The sequence below is a fragment of the Bos indicus x Bos taurus genome, chromosome 13 (assembly GCF_003369695.1).
Source record: "Bos indicus x Bos taurus breed Angus x Brahman F1 hybrid chromosome 13, Bos_hybrid_MaternalHap_v2.0, whole genome shotgun sequence".
Classification (NCBI taxonomy): Eukaryota; Metazoa; Chordata; class Mammalia; order Artiodactyla; family Bovidae; genus Bos; species Bos indicus x Bos taurus.
Genome location: NC_040088.1, coordinates 63,089,208 through 63,107,421, shown reverse-complemented (window position 1 = coordinate 63,107,421; position 18,214 = coordinate 63,089,208). Strand labels below are relative to the sequence as shown.

Sequence of the window (18,214 nt, the reverse complement as noted above, 5' to 3'; positions counted from 1 at the left end):
ATGGATCTGATCCCTACTCCAGGAAGATCCCATATGCTGTGCAGCTACTAAGCCCGTGCACCACAACTACTGCACGCATGCTTTAGAGTCTGTGTGCCGCAAGAGAAGCCACTGCAATGAGAAGCCTGTGCACCACAGCTAGAGAGTACACACTGCTCACTGCAACTAGAGAAAGCCTGCACACAGAAATGAAGACCCAGTGAAGCCACAGATAAATTTTTTTTAAAGGATCATACACCATGATCAAGTGGAGTTCTAACCATTGTTGCAAGGTTAATCTGACATCCAAAAGTCAATCAACATGATAAAGTACATTAACAACAAAGAATAAATATTATATGATCATCTCAATAGATGAAGAAAACCTTTTGACTAAGTTCAAAATCCATTTACGAGAAAAACTCTAAACAAAGTAGATACAGAGGGAATATACCTCAACATAATAAATGTCCTATATGACAAACCCAAAGGCAACAACATACTCTATGAGAAAAAACTGAAAACATTTCCTCTAACATTAAGAACAAGACAAGAATGCCCACCACTTTTATTCAGTATTTTCCAGCCACAGCAATCAGACAAGACAAAGCATAAAAGGAATCCAAACTGGAAAAGAAGAAATAAAACTGTCGTTGTTTCCACATGACATAATATTATATTTAGAAAATCCTAAATATGCTATCAAAAAAATTATTAGAAATAAGTGAACTCAGTAACATTGAAGGATACAAAATAAACATACAGAAATCTGATGTGACTCATACACTAACAACAGACTATTAGAGAAATTACGGTGAGTCCCTTCACTGTTCATTTGAAACTACAACCACATTGTTATTAATTATACCCCAATGCAATGGCACCCCACTCCAGTACTCTTGCCTGGAAAATCCCATGGATGGAGGAGGCTGGTAGGCTGCAGTCCATGGGGTCGCTAAGGGTCGGACACGACTGAGCGACTTCACTTTCTCTTTTCACTTTCCTGCACTGGAGAAGGAAATGGCAACCCACTCTGGTGTTCTTGCCTGGAGAATCCCAGGGACGGGGGAGCCTGGTGGGTTGCCGTCTATGGGGTCGCACAGAGTCGGACACGACTGAAGTGACTTAGCAAAGCATAGCACAGCAATGCAAAATAAAAAGTTAAAAAAAGAGAGAAATTAAGAAAACAATCCTAGTCACAACTGCATCAAAAAAGAATAAAGTACTTAGGAATAAATCTCAAGGAGGTACAAGACCTGTACCTGGATGACCATAAGAAAATGATAAAAGAATTAAAAATAACATAAGCAAGTAGAAAAATAGTTCATGTTCATCAATCAGAAGAATTAACACTGCTAAAATGACCATACCATTCAGAGAAATCTATCTATATAAAAATACCAAAGGCATTTTTCACAGAACTAGAACAAATAATTCTAAAATTTCTATGGTAACACAAAAGACCCCAAATAGCCAAAACAATCGTGAGAAAAAAGAACAAAACTAGTGGTTATCATGTACCCAGATTCCAAGATTTGGTAATACAGTTTGAAATCAGAGCATAAAAACAGACACGCAATTCAATGAAACAGAATAGAAAGCCCAAAAATAAATCCATATGTATGTGGTCAATGAATCTAAGACAATGAAGGCAAAAATGTACAATGGGGAAAAAAGCATCCTCTTCAATAAACAATGGGGGGAAAACTAAACAGTTACATGTAAAAGAATTATATTGGACTACATTCTCACACCACATACAAAAATAAACTCAAAGACTTAAATATAAGACCTAAAACCATAAAACTCCTAGAAGAAAACGTAAGTGGTACACTCTTTGACACAGATGTTAGCCATATTTTTGGCATATGTCTCCCCAGGCAAGAGAAACAAGAAAAAGTAAACAAATGGAACTACATCAAATTAAAAAGCTTTGCACAGCAAAGGAAACTATCAACAGAATGAAAAGTCAGGCTACTATATGGGAGATGATATTTCCAAATAATATATCTGATAAGGGTCAACATTCAAATACAAAAAACTCCCACAACTTAACATTTAAAAAAAAACCCCAAAACCTGATTTTAAAATGGCAGAGAATCTGAATAGATATTTTTCTAAACAAGGTATCTAGACAGCTGACAAGGTACATGAAAAGATGCTCAACAGTACTAATCATCAGGGAAACACAAATTAAAATCTCAATGATATATCCTTACACCTGTCAGAATGGCTATTATCAAAAAGACAACAAGTAAGTGCTGGAAAAATGTAAAGAAAAGGGAACTCATGGTGCTTTGATGTTGGGAAAGTAAATTGGTGAAGTCACTATGAAAACCAGTACAAGAGTTCTTCAAAAAATTAAAAATAATACTACCACATGATCCAGCAAATCTACTTCAAGTATTTTTCCAAAGAAAACAAAAATACTCTCCCCAAAATGCCCCACGTTTATTGTAGCATTGTTTACAATTGCCAAGTCATGAAAGCAAGTACTTAAGTACCCATCAACAGATGAATGGATAAAGATGTGGTGTTATGTATGTGTGACATATACATACAAATACACACACACACACACACACACACACACACGTATGTGCTTAGTCGCTCAGTTGTGTCTTTGTGACCCCATGGATTGTAGCCTACCAGGCTCCTCTGTCAATGGGGATTCTCCAAGCAGTAGGCTGTCCAGGGGATCTTCCCAACCCAGGGATTGAACCTAGGTCTCCCGCACTACAGGCAGATTCTTTACCGTCTGAGCCACCAGAGAAGCCCCATATATATGACAGAAAATAACTCAGCCGTATAAAAGAATGAAATCCTGCCATCTTTGACAAAATGGATGGACCTAGAGGGTATTATGCTAAATGAAATAAGTCAGGTAAAGAAAAATACTGGATAATTTCACTTATACATGGAATCTGAAAAACAAAACAAATGAACAAACACAGCAAAACAAGCAAAATATAGATACAGAGAACAAACTGGTTGTTACGAGAAGGGAGGAGGACACAGGGATAATTAAAACACGTAAGGAACATTAAGGAGTACAAACTTCTAGTTACAAAATTAGTAAAAGTCATGGAGATATAATGTACAGAATAGGGAATATAGTCATTAATATCATAATAACTGTCTGTGACAAGTATGATTATTTTGAAACATTAAAATATCAAATTACTATGCTGTATGATGGCGGTGGTAGTTTAGTCGCTAAGTCATGACCGACTTGCGATCCCACGGACTGAAGCCTGCCAGGCTCCTCTGTCCAAGGGATTCTTCAGGCAAGAATACTGGAGTGGGTTGCCGTTTCCTTCTCCAACTATGCTGTATACCTGTAACTAATATATCAATTATAATTCATAAAAAAGAAATCAAATTTCAGATGGAATGCATATTTTTATCAACTATACTTCAATTTAAGAAAGGAAATTCTTATTTTTAAAAGCCATAAAATTCATAAAGCTTAACTGATAAATAACTGAATAACATTTGTCAAACTAACATCTCATTGGTATGATTAAAATATGCTAAGCTGAGATGGGAAAAGGATTTTCAAAGTACACTGGTCATTTTTTCTTCTCTGATTTTCTTTTCCTCTCTTAAGAAAAGGACATTTGTCTGGTAAGTTTCTTTTTAGACTTTGTGGAACTCTACAAAGATTGAATTAATAGTTTCCTTTTTAAACTATATATTTATATTAGGGTTTGATCAAGAAATTTCCAATGGCATAAATTATTTTATATTAATAAGGAAAATATTCTGTTAATAAGGCCACTTTAAAATAACCTACATTAAAATCAGATACTTTTCTTCATTAAATAAGACAACTAAGAAGTGCAGTAAAAAGGAACAGCCCCAGACTGGGGAGAGGGGTTAACATACAAATCACAAATCATGAGCTAACACATCAATGAAACATTGTAAATCCTTTCATCTCTAAAATTATTTGGGTTTAATTTTGTCTACCTATACCTGAATATCTTGTGATTCTCTCTAACCCATTTTCAGTTCTTTGTTCTTCCCTTCTCAGCTCTCTCCCACCCATATCCTGGTCTGCTTATAAAATTATACATTTGCTAATGTTGTGTTTTTATAAACCTGTTAATAAATTGTTTATATGACTTTAAATTGTATAAAGTGAAAATGTAAATTTATAAGTAAAAAATATTAACAAGTATCTTTTTGTCTTACGCTTCTGAATCTTCAGACTTTCCTTTGTCCTTTTTCTTCTCTGTTTTCATAACTTTCTTTGTTCGCTCACTTGTAGCCTTTGTTTTCTGTGTAGTTTTATACATGCCAGAAATAAATAGTTAGGAAAAAAATAAATCATAAGTAAATACATGATAATATACATTACTTAGATTTCCATTTTACTCTGAGAATCACTACACTGTGTTTCAAGGGAAATTATTGAATAAAAGCAAAACAAAAATAATGATATAGCCAGAATGTTTGTTACAGTGCTATATAGAATGTAACTCGCCAAATAAGCTAATACATATGAAACAAATTCCCCTGACAAATTATAGTCAGTTCTTCTATAACATTGTATATGCCATCCTGAAAATCACCTCCCTGTGAAAAATCATATTATAAAAACTGCAGGATATATGGGGGGAAAGAGTCTAGGTTATGTAAAAACACTGTCGATGATACATGTAAAAAATTAAAACCTATTAGGAACATTAATTCAGTTTTACATAGTTAAATGATTAAGAAATAAGATACGATGAGAAACATAGCTCTTTATGCTGAAAAAGAAATCAAGTTTCTTTGTGGAAATGAGCATCAAACAGATTTCAAGTTGAGAGCTAGTAAGCAGTATTGGAAGGAGGGTTATCTGAAATTGGACAAAACTTTCTAACACCTGGATTGGTGTGGTACACTGTATACCTGGTAAACTAAGGAAGCTTGCAGAAGCTACTTTCTACCTTCACCTAGTATTATTTCCAGATGAATTTGTGTGTAAGAAATTGTAAAATTCACATTATGCTCAAACTGTTCAGTCATGCTGGAACAAGTTTGCATTTCAAAACAAATATTATAGCAGAACTGAGATGTTTTAAACTATTTTTGAACTACTATGTAGTATCAGGTTATTTTATACAAGAAAGTATAAAAAATTTGACAATTAGATTACTAAAAATTTTAGACAAGCTTAATAATAGAGACCTATTATGATACTGAGTGGTTATTTCCTATTTCAGACCACAACTTCCAACAGATACCAAATTCACCATAGCAAAGTTCTCACAAGTTAAACACCAAGTGTAATAATTTCCATAAAACACAGAAAGTTAGTATAATAATACATTTTTAATGAAAATTGTTAAGGTTGCCAAATAGTTTTTCAGTTTAAATCTGAATTTTGGTATGTATTTCCTATTTAGAAAAATCTAGTATATGGGCAATCAAAACACACTAAAATAATGAAAGGGATAAAAGAATTAAAAAATAATGAACATATCATCAGTGAGCTATGGGATAAATTCAAATGGATTAATATGCTTACAACTGGAGTTCATGATGGAGAAAAGGGGTGGGAAAAGAATATTTGAAGAAATAATGATCAATTATTTTCAAACTTGATGAAAACTATATATCTGCAAATCTACAACAGTATAAAGAAAACTAACCCCCAAGACACATATAATCAAATTACTTTAAAGCAGTAATAAAAAAAAATCTTAAAAATGGACAGAGGAGAAAAGCAGACACAATAAGGAGAACACAGACTACTTGCAAGAAATACTGCAAGCCTGAAGAAAAAGGAACAACATCTTTAAAGCACTGGAAAGTGGGGGAAAACGTAAACCGAGAATTCTTTATTCAGAAAAAATATCTTGCAAAGTTGAAGGCAAAAAAATTCGTCCAGAACTCAAAGAGCAGCAACCCTGCACAACAAAATGACAAAGAATCCTTCAAAGAGAAGAAAAATGATACCAGATGGAAATAAGGAAATAAAGAATACAATAAATGATAATTATTTGGGTAAATATAAACACTATTTTCCTGTTAATTAAATCTCTTTAAAGGACAATATTATACAACAAAACTAATAACTGTGTTGTACAGTAGTAAAATGTTTAAAAACAATAGCACAAAAGCTGGAAAGGGACAAACGAAAGTATGTTTTAAAGTTCTTATACATAAAGTAATTTAATATCACTTGAATAGAGACTACAATAAGTTAAAAACAAGATTGTAAACTCTAAAGCAATCAATAAAGCAACCCACTGAGCAGCAAATTAAAAAGTAATACAGACATTGCTACCTGAAAGCAGGGTGATGTTGCAACACAACTAAAACTGTGCAAGTGGCTTTGAAACAAGGCATTGAACAGAGGTTGGAGAAATTTTATGCAGTATAAAAAGAAATTCATGAAAAAGTAATATGACAAAAGGAAAAAGTCCTTTACCCTGATACATTGTTTTGAGAGACAGATAGAGAAACAGAAAGGCAGGCTGACTGATCACAAGAATAAAAAAAAAATTCCCCTTAAAATCAGGAATAAAAAATGCCCACTTTCAACATGTCTATTCAGTGTTATTCTAGAGATCTTTGCCAGTATAAGAAAGAAAATTTGGTCTATCATTTATAGATATGTCGATTATGCAAGTAGAAAAATAAAAATCTAACCATTATGATAGTGTGACTAGGTTTGTAGATGCAAACTACAATACACAAAAATTTGATATATTTCCCTAGCAATAGCTTTAAAATATTTTAATATATCAACCCATGAACAGTATGAAAAGGCAAAATGATAGGATACTGAAAGAGACACTCCCCAGGTCAGTAGGTGCCCAATATGCTACTGGAGATCAGTGGAGAAATAACTCCAAAAAGAATGAAGGGATGGAGCCAAAGCAAAAAGAATACCCAGCTGTGGATGTGACTGGTGACAGAAGCAAGGTCCAATGCTGTAAAGAGCAATATTGCATAGGAACCTGGAATGTCAGGTCCATGAATCAAGGCAAATTGGAAGTGGTCAAACAAGAGATGGAAAGAGTGAATGTCGACATTCTAGGAATCAGCGAACTAAAAAGGACTGGAATGGGTGAATTTAACTCAGATGACCATTATATCTACTACTGCGGGCAGGAATCCCTCAGAAGAAATGGAGTAGCCATCATGATCAACATAAGAGTCTGAAATGCAATACTTGGATGCAATCTCAAAAACGACAGAATAATCTCTGTTCGTTTCCAAGGCAAACCATTCAATATCACAGTAATCCAACTCTATGCCCCAACCAGTAACGCTGAAGAAGCTGAAGTTGAATGGTTCTATGAAGACCTACAAGACTTTTTAGAACTAACACCCAAAAAAGATGTCCTTTTAATTATAGGGGACTGGAATGCAAAAGTAGGAAGTCAAGAAACACCTGGAGTAACAGGCAAATTTGGCCTTGGAATACGCAATGAAGCAGGGCAAAGACTAATAGAGTTTTGCCAAGAAAATGCACTGGTCATAACAAACACCCTTTTCCAACAACACAAGAGAAGACTCTATACATGGACATCACCAGATGGTCAACACCGAAATCAGATTGATTATATTCTTTGCAGCCAAAGATGGAGAAGCTCTATACAGTCAACAAAAACAAGACCAGGAGCTGACTGTGGCTCAGACCATGAACTCCTTATTGCCAAATTCAGACTTAAATTGAAGAAAGTAGGGAAAACCACTGGACCATTCAGGTATGACCTAAATCAAATCCCTTATGATTATACAGTGGAAGTGAGAAATAGATTTAAGGCCCTAGATCTGATAGATAGAGTGCCTGATGAACTATGGAATGAGGTTCGTGACATTGTACAGGAGACAGGGATCAAGACCATCCCCATGGAAAAGAAATGCAAAAAAGCAAAATGGCTGTCTGTAGAGGCCTTACAAATAGCTGTGAAAAGAAGAGAAGCGAAAAGCAAAGGAGAAAAGGAAAGATATAAACATCTGAATGCAGAGTTCCAAAGAATAGCAAGAAGCAATAAGAAAGCCTTCTTCAGCGATCAATGCAAAGAAATAGAGGAAAACAACAGAATGGGAAAGACTAGAGATCTCTTCAAGAAAATCAGAGATACCAAAGGAACATTTCATGCAAAGATGGGCTCGATAAAGGACAGAAATGGTATGGACCTAATAGAAGCAGAAGATAGTAAGAAGAGATAGCTCAATACACAGAAGACCTGTACAAAAAAGATCTTCACAACCCAGATAATCACGATGGTGTGATCACTGACCTAGAGCCAGACATCCTGGAATGTGAAGTCAAGTGGGCCTTAGAAAACATCACTACGAACAAAGCTAGTGGAGGTGATGGAATTCCAGTTGAGCTATTCCAAATCCTGAAAGATGATGCTGTGAAAGTGCTGCATTCAATATGCCAGTAAATTTGGAAAACTCAGCAGTGGCCACAGGACTGGAAGAGGTCAGTTTTCATTCCAATGCCAAAGAAAGGCAATGCCAAAGAGTGCTCAAACTACCGCACAATTGCACTCATCTCACACGCTAGTAAAGTAATGCTCAAAATTCTCCAAGCCGGGCTTCAGCAGTATGTGAACCGTGAACTTCCTGATGTTCAAGCTGGTTTTAGAAAAGGCAGAGGAACCAGAGATCAAATTGCCAACATCCCCTGGATCATGGAAAAAGCAAGAGAGTTCCAGAAAAATATCTATTTCTGCTTTATTGATTATGCCAAAGCCTTTGACTGTGTGGATCACAATAAACTGTGGGAAATTCTGAAAGAGATGGGAATACCAGACCACCTGATCTGCCTCTTGAGAAATTTGTATGCAGGTCAGGAAGAAACAGTTAGAACTGCACATGGAACAACAAACTGGATCCAAATAGGAAAAGGAGTACGTCAAGGCTGTATATTGTCACCCTGCTTATTTAACTTCTATGCAGAGTACATCAGGAGAAATGCTGGACTGGAAGAAACACAAGCTGGAATCAAGATTGCCGGGAGAAATATCAATAACGTCAGATATGCAAATGACACCACCCTTATGGCAGAAAGTGAAGAGGAAATAAAAAGCCTCTTGATGAAACTGAAAGTGGAGAGTGAAAAAGTTGGCTTAAAGCTCAACATTCAGAAAACGAAGATCATGGCATCCAGTCCCATCACTTCATGGGAAATAGATGGGGAAACAGTGGACACAGCATCAGACTTTATTTTTCTGGGCTCCAAAATCACTGCAGATGGTGACTGCAGCCATGAAATTAAAAGATGCTTCCTCCTTGGAAGGAAAGTTATGACCAACCTAGATAGCATATTCAAAAGCAGAGACATTACTTTGCCAACAAAGGTCTGTCTAGTCAAGGCTATGGTTTTCCTGTGGTCATGTATGGATGTGACAGTTGGACTGTGAAGAAAGCTGAGCACCAAAGAATTGATGCTTTTGAACTGTGGTGTTGGAGAAGACTCTTGAGAGTCCCTTGGACTGCAAGGAGATCCAACCAGTCCATTCTAAAGGAGATCAGTCCTGGGTGTTCATTGGAAGGACTGATGCTGAAGCTGAAACTACAACACCTTGTTCACCTGATACAAACCAACTCATTGGAAAAAACCCTGATGCTGGGCAAGATTGAAAGCGGGAAGAGAAAAGGATGACAGAGGATGAGAGGGTTGGATGGCATCACCGATGCAATGGACATGAGTTTGAGTAGGCTCTGGGAGTTGATGGACAGGGAGGCCTGGACAGAGCGACTGAACTGACTGGTGGTAATTTAGAACATAGAACATAGCATTCTTTTTTTTTCAAAGCACTGCTGCTGCTGCTAAGTCGCTTCAGTCGTGTCCGACTCTTTGCAACCCCATGGACTGCAGCCCACCAGGCTCCTCCGTCCATGGGATTTTCCAGGCAAGAGTGCTGGAGTGGGGTGCCATTGCCTTCTCCTTTCAAAACACAGTTGCTGCCAATTAATAGAGCTTCTCAAATGGTGCTAGTAAGAAAGAATCTGTCTTCCAATGCAGAAGACATAAGAGACCCAGGTTGAATCGCTGGGTTGAGAAGAGCCCCTCGAGTAGGGAATAGCAACCAGATCCAGTATTTTTGCTAGGAAAATTTCAGACAGAGGAGCCTAGAAGGCTACAGTTCATGGGGCTGCAAAGAGTCGGACATAACTGAGCACAGGCTATCAATTATTAGTACTGGTATGTATGCCATTTTCAGACACTAAAATTAACTAACCTCTGTACTTTTCAACTTTTGTAGTTCATTTTCCAGCATTAATTTCTCCTCTGATAATACTTGGAGATCACTTTGAATCTGTGTGTATTTCTAAAAACAAGTATTATAACTTCATTAATAATGAAAAGCAAACATATCAATATGGAGAGGTTATTCGGGTACTTGATTATTAAAGTAAAAAAGTCTTTTTTAACTCATAGAAATCATGAACCACTGGTATTAATCTGCATAGTGAAGTTATAACAGGTGCTGAAAGAGGCAAAGGTACTATGATTGACAATGGAAATTCAGAGACTGTGGGATATTATAGTTCAGTATTTCAAAAGTCAAGTGTTTCTGAGTGATTTAATAAAGTCTACTAAAATCAAAAGAATAGATAAAAATTTCCAGCTCTCATATGCATAAAAATCTCTTGAATAAACTAAGCATCTATCAGCAACATCAAGGACAAAGTGCAAATTCAAACTGAGAGCACTATACTTACAGCCTCTAACATCAGTTGCTCATTCATAGCTCTGAAAAACAAACCAAAAATATAATTTAAAATTTTTATTTTTATTTATGTAATATCATGTATTTTCTATGTAAAAAAAATTAATATAAATAAGGTTAGAGTATACTTTGACTAGCATTCCAAAATTTCAGTGTTCTTCCTAGAGATACTGTTCGATTGCTGTGTATCTTTCCAAAACTTGTTCCATGGATTTATGACACTTTATATACCTATTGTATACTTTTTCTTAATGAGCTGGATGTTTGTTTTGTTTCCTTTTTCATATAAATGACATCACTGGATATGTTCTCAACATTTTTTTCACTTAACACAACTTCTGAGATCTATTTATATAGGTAAACATAGATTCCTCTCACTCCCTTTAAATACAATTTCTTATTCCATATCAAGAGTTGGCAAACTTTTTCTGTAAAGAGCCAGATAGTGAGTCTTTTACACTTTACAAACCAGTTAGTCTTGTCACTACCAGCCAGCTCTGCAGTGGATATGGCTGTGTTTTAACAAAACTTTATAAACAAAAACAAGCTTCAGGCTAGATTTTTTTTTTTAAACTTTACATAATTGTATTAGTTTTGCCAAATATCAAACTCATGGACTGCAGCTTGCTGACAACTGTTCCATAGTACAGATAAACTATTTTTTGGACTAATGAGCTTTTTATTAATTATAATCAGAATTTTTTAAAGTTTTATTATGATTAACATACTATAAAATTAACTCACTTTATACAATTCAATACCTTTTAATATATTCACTGAGTAACAATTGTTGTTTAGTTACTGAGCTGTATTGAACTCTTTTCCGAACCCATGGACTGTAGCCAACCAGGCACCTCTGTCCCTGGGATTCTCCAGGCAAGAATACTGGAGTAGGTTGCCATTTCCTTCTCCAGGAGATCTTCCTGACTCAGGGATCGAACCCGTGTCTCCTGCATTTCAGGTAGATTCTTTACTGCTGAGCCACCAGGAAAGCCCAACAGTAACTATTACCACTATCTAATTTTAGCACATTTTAATTGCTCCAGAAAGAAATGTGGTAGCCATTAGCACTCACTCACCATTTCTCCCAGCACTACCTCAGTCCTGGCAGTCACAAGTCTATTTTCTGTCACTATATATTTCATATAAAAAGAATTACAAAATATTGGTCTTTTGAGACTGTTTTCTTATACCTAGCATAATGTTTGTAACACGTATTAGTATTGTGTTCCTTTTATTGTCAAATAACATTCCATTGTATGGATATAATCACTTTATTAATTCATTTATCAGTTTATGGGCATTTGGGTTGTTTCCACTTTTTGGCCACTATGAATAATGCTACTATAAACATACTTGTACAAGTTTTTGTGTGGACAAGTATTTTCATTTCTATTAGGTATAAATATAGAAACAGAATTTCTTAGTCATATGTCAACTGTATATTTAACATTTTGAGCAACTAGCAACTATTCCATAGCAGATGTACCACTTAAATTCCCACCAGCAATGTATGAGGGTCCCAATTTCTCTATATCCTTGACAATACTGGTTACTGCCAATTGTTTTCATTGATATTATAGCCATCACAGTGCTAGTGGATACGAAGATGTATATGACTATAGTTTTGATTCCCTAGTAACTAATGATGTTCAGTATCTTTTCCTGTGCTTATTGACCCTTTGTATATATTGTGTGGCAAAATACTTATTTGGATTATTTGCCCATTGTCAAATATGATTATTTATCTTTATGATAGAGGTTAAGATTTCTTGTGTATATTCTGGGTCTAAGTTCCATATCAGATACATGATTTATGAACAGTTTCCACATTCTATGAATTGTCTTCTCATGTTCTTAATGGTATTATTTGCAGCACAAGTTTTTAATTTTTAAGTTCATTTATTTTTTCTTTAGTTGGTTGTTCTTTTGATATCTTAAGAAACCATTGGCTAACTCTAAGTAAAAATATTTACTCCTATATTTAAAAGGTTTAATTTTAGCTATGAAATTTACATCTGGTATTTTGAATTAATTTCTGTGCATGGCACAAAGAAAAGGATCCAACTTCATTCTTTTGCATATGGATATTGTTCTCTAAGCAGTTATTAAAAAAAAAATTATTCTTTCCTTACTGAATGGTCTTGACCTCCATGTTGATAATCAGTTAACCATAAATGTAATGATTTATTTCTGGACATTATTTCCATTCATTCTAGCCCACTGATCTATATAGGTTTATCCTTACACCAATATTACATTGTCTTGAGTACTATAGGTGTATACAGAGCTAAAATTAATGAAGTATGAGACCTCCGATTTTGTTCTTCTTAAGAGTTCTTTGACTATTCTGAGTTCTCAGCACTCTTTTCATCTTGCAAAACTGAAACTCTATACCCATTAAAAAAGAACTTCCCATTCCTCATCCCTCCTTGCAATCACCATTCTATTTTCTCTCTGGGTGAATTTGACTACTTAAAATGCCTCATAAGTGAAATCACACAATTTTGTCTTTTACGACGGGCTTATAATTACTCAGCATTAAGGTCCTCAAGATTCATCCGTGTTGTACCATATGTTAGAATTTCTTTCCTTTTTAAGACTGAATAATATTCCATTGTATGTATACAACACATTTTCTTTATCTTCATCCACTACTGGATACTTGGGTTGCTTCCACATCTTTGCTATTTTTAATGATGCTACAGTGAACATGGCTGTACAAATCTCTCTTCAAGACTGTAATTTCAATTTGGGGTGTTACATTCCCAGAAATGAAATTGTTTTATCTCTACCTCATGATCCAAAAAAACGAATCATATTTTTTGAGGAATTGACATACTATTTTCTGTTGTGGCCATACAGCTTCACATTCTGTATGATTATAATTTTAAGCTTCAAAATTAAACATATCATAAAAATTAGCAAAATTAAAATTTTTAACAGTAGTTTTATTTTCTATGTTTCCAATTTATCTGAAATAAATATGTACTTGTATTTATAATGAGGAAAAGGAGTTATTTTAGAAGCTTACCTTTCTAATTTATTTGCCTGATTTTCAAATATTTTCAACATGGTATTCAATTGATTAGTTACAGGAGAAGTTTCTATTGTTAAAAAAAAAAGGAAAACATTTAAAGGTATTACAAATGGGAGGGGCTATATGTATATGCTGACAAAACTCACTGCTATATGTGAGAACCAAACAACGAGGAAACAGCAGAAATGTGCAACATATAACAAGGGGACCAAATAAATCAAGTATATCAAGATGCTAAGTAAACCAGAGACCTTGCTTTGGGAGGGTCAGTACTCCCTGAATATTCAGAGTATATTGGAAGAAGTCAGCTTTAGAAGAATAAAATTCAGAATTTCTTATAGGTAAGAAAGTATTTAATAATGCTTATACAGAAAGTAATATGGTATAACAAACAATATTTTAAAATTAATCCAATAAAAGCATAGCACATAATTTTAAATTATGTCCTGTATACAGTAAAAGTTTACAAAGAAATCAAGTATTATTTATGTCACAATCTGAAAAACAGTTCTCAAGAGGGAGAAAGGACCCTGCTATGGACTGAGTATTTGTGTTCACCCAAATTCATGTTAAAATCCTAATCTCCAATACAATAATAATTAGAGATGGGGTCTTTGAGAGATTATTAAATCATGAGAATGGAGCCATGTGAGACACAAGAGAGCTTGCTTGCTCTCTCTTCATGGTCTCTCCATTATTTAAGGACATAGCAAGAAGATGTCCATCTGCAATACAGGAAGGAAGCTCTCATCAGAACCTGACCAGGATGGAACCTTGATTTGAACTTCTCAGCCTCCAGAACCATGAGAAATACATTTCTATTGCTTAATCCACTAGTCTATGGCGATTTGTTATGGCAGCCCCTAAAATGGGTCCATATCTACAATTCTACTAGTTCAGGAATTTCAACTCAGTAGCATAGAACATGTAGATGAGAATATTACATATCCATTGCCAAATGGAACAGCTTGGAAAATCATCCAATTGCTCTTCCTCAAGACCTCATTCTGAATTACCTTAAAACAGAAGAAAAAAGATCAGAGACTCCAAGTCTCATTGAACTGTTCTATTATAGTTAAGACCCTTTTCTGAGCAGAGTGTCTCTGGTTAACAAAGTGGTTTAAAAGTTAAAGTAGCCAAATTTTTCCTTAAAAATTATGAGTAAAATTTTTACTTGTAAAAATAGTAAAAATTTTACTATTTTAGAATGGTTTTATGATTAGAAGACGTGTTCCATTGGTCTATAAGTGGGCACAGAGACCTCTGTTTTTGTCCATGATGGTGCATCAGGGACCAGAGTTACACTTTCACTTTAAACCTATTAAAAACTGGACAAATATACGATATAGTATTCAGAAAACAGAAGGGACAAGGCAGTAATCCTTCACAGAAGGAAAACAAAGAATTGCTCAATGATGACCCTACCTTACTGCCTGAAGTTCAGACCACAGCATAAGGAAGGGAAACCCATATAAAGTTACTGGTCTTGAGTTCACAGACAAGGTTTAGAGACTGGAGAGGCCAAAGCAGCTAGAATTCACAGGGCACAGTAGTAGACAGAAGACAGTGGCATAGATTGAGGAAGAGCGAGCTCCACAGACATGCAAATGGTTCCCCCTAAAGCAGAGAGAGACTTTTACTGTCTACTCCAAAGCTCTAGATATCTTTCTATCCAACCTACTCAGTCAGGGCTGCCTCAAATCAGAAGTCTCTATAGATCTTGGGAGTACTGTAGAACGTATAGCAGGCCTTCATTTAAACATGACACTGTTAGAGTTTATAGCTGAAGCTGAAAGAACAGGATTACCATCAACTTTTTCCAACCAAGTCTTATTTTCCACTTCCAAAACAGTATTCCACAGCACACATAACATGATTGTTTGAAAATTCTCCCCAGTATTAAGACATAAAAAAGGCAGTTTCTCCTTTCTGTTGATAAGTAGTCAGAAGTTTGAATTCTAGCAGCTCTTTATATTCATGAATTGATAGGTACTCAGCTACAAAGTATAAGTGTATATGGGATGATCTGTAATTCACAGTAACAGAGTCTACAAATGACCTCTTAAATTTATCACTGCTCCTTCCTCAAAGGTCTACCACCTCTGAAACACTTTTGTAGCATATTGTAATCATAATTAAAAATCCTCCACGCCAAGTAATAACATGGAACTCCTTAAAAATGAGTCTATTAAAAAAAAAAAAAAACAGTATTTTTGGTAGGCAGTAGCTAACTAAGAATTTCAATATTTACTTGATAGCCAGCTCAAGTGTATGGCTCCAAACTACGGGGAATTTATGTTTTAACTTAACAACTATTATTTTAAATTATAGAAAATTATAGAAATACACATAACAGAAGTTATTAATACAATGATGTTTAATGAGTAGAAACTTACGTGGCTCAGTCACAGAAACATCTGTAATTTCTTCAGTTGAGTGTGTTTTTATGAATTCTGAAATAATTAATAGTTATAAGTTTCAATATCAATCATATATATCAATTGAATTTAAATTTCATATTTTTTTTAATAACTCATTCAAGAGAAAATTCCTGGGCTTCCCTGGTGGCTCACTGGTAAAGAATCTGCTTGCCAGTGCAGGAGACACAGGTTCAATCGCTGGTTGGGGAAGATGCTGCATGGAGCAGAGCAACTGAGCCTGCACCACAACTACTGAGTCTGAACTCAGGAGCCTGTAAGTCACAACTACTGAAGCCCAGGCATGCTCTGCCACAAAGAGGAGCCTGTGCACTGCACCTAGAGAGTAGCCCCAGCTCTCTCCAACTGGAGAAAATCCTGCACAGCAACGAAGACCCAGCACAATCAAATGCAAGTAAATATTTTTTTAAAAAGAGAACACAAAAAGTCTAAGAAAAGCAACAAAGCTGCCAATATTGTAGATTCTCTGAATCAGGCAACAAATTGTAACATCTAAAAAAATGTGCGTAACAACTGAGTGATATGAACTCACCATTTTCTCAACAAAACTTGCTTTTCCTCTTATATTCTCCCAGTTACGATTACCATCATCTAATCTCCCTTCCTTTCATATCCAAATCTGCCCCCTTTCCTCTCTTATTTGTACTCTAATACAGTTGAATTGGTGTATCACTATGCAGTTACAGGAGAAGGCAATGGCAACCCACTCCAGTACTCTTGCCTGGAAAATCCCATGGACAGAGGAACCTGGTAGTCTGCAGTCCATGGGGTTGCACAGAGTCGGACATGACTGAAGCGACTTAGCAGCAGCAACAGGCACTTATCACACATTTAAGATACAACAGTTAACTTCCCTTTCTTACTCCCAACCCCCAAATCTACCTTCTCAAAGTGGCCAGAATAATCCAAAATTCAACATGCCACTTCCCTATAAAAAAAAGTCTTCAATAATTCTCTAATTAAATATATTGGCGGGGGTGGGGGGGAGAAAGTGTTCCTTAGCACAGAATCTAATCCCTTGGCATAGGCTTTCTCCTATCTTATCCCTTCCTATTACTCCATACTTGAATACCATACCAGTAGTAAGGTGGCCCTAGTGATAAGAACCCACCTGCCAATGGAGGAGACAGAGGAAATGCAGGTTTGATCCTTGAGTTAGGAAGATACTCTGGAGGAGCACATGGCAACCCACGCCAGTATTCTTGCCTGGAGAATCCCATGGACAGAGGAGCCTAGAGGGCTATGGTCCACGGCGTCGCAGAGTTGGACCTGACTGAAGCAACTGAGCACACACACGCGGTAATTCCCTATTCATGCTGTTTCTCATGCTATACCCTCTTCTTAAAATACCAAATATCTCCCTTCTACACTTGACAAAATCTTACTGATCCATTGTTGTTGTTGTTTAGTCACAACATTGTGTTTGACTCTGCAACCCCATGGATTGTAGCCCTCCAGACTCCTTTGCCATGGGATTTCCCAGGCAAGAAAACTGGAATGGGTTGCCATTTCCTTCTGCAAGGGATGTTGCAGACCCCGGGATGAAATCCACATCTCCTGCACTGGAAGGCAGATTCTATACCACTGAGGCCACCAGAGAAGCCCTTTAAGGTTGCATAAAACCTTAAGTCTCTCAAGCTGAACAAGCTGGCTCCTTTCTATGGAATCATGGCAAATAACACATATCTTTTTCATGCATTACACTATATTAAGATAATACATAATATGCTTGTATCCATGCCATGTTGTGGATTTTGAGGGTAAAAACCAAGTTTTATTAATTTTGTATACTCCCAGAATTTGAAACATAAGACCTTGTACTGAAAAGATCAATTACTACTGAATATCTTTATCATTGTATAATTTATATGGCTATAAATTTTTACACTTTAAATCTCAAAATGTTAGTGTATTTAGGAAACCCTATAAAGCCTGGACTTGAGCAAAATATCACCTTCAATTTTCTGCTTCACAGTTTCATAAGTTTGCACATCTTCTGGTGGAATTCCACTATCCCTGTTAAAATTTAAATAAATAAAACATATTATCAAACAATTTAAATT

At 35.6% G+C, this 18,214-nt stretch overlaps 1 protein-coding gene across 1 annotated transcript in view; it reads right to left on the bottom strand.

Moving 5' to 3' along the window:
- LOC113903611 (coiled-coil domain-containing protein 7-like) overlaps positions 1-18,214 on the bottom strand; it is a 46,399-nt gene that overhangs the window by 12,844 nt on the left and 15,341 nt on the right. Inside the window, exons 7-12 of the mRNA XM_027560006.1 lie at positions 18,106-18,167; positions 16,110-16,166; positions 13,708-13,780; positions 10,666-10,696; positions 10,182-10,271; positions 4,177-4,262 (exon numbers count right to left, since the gene is read on the bottom strand). Coding sequence (XP_027415807.1) covers positions 4,177-4,262; positions 10,182-10,271; positions 10,666-10,696; positions 13,708-13,780; positions 16,110-16,166; positions 18,106-18,167 — 399 coding nt within the window. The remainder of the gene's footprint in view (positions 1-4,176; positions 4,263-10,181; positions 10,272-10,665; positions 10,697-13,707; positions 13,781-16,109; positions 16,167-18,105; positions 18,168-18,214) is intronic.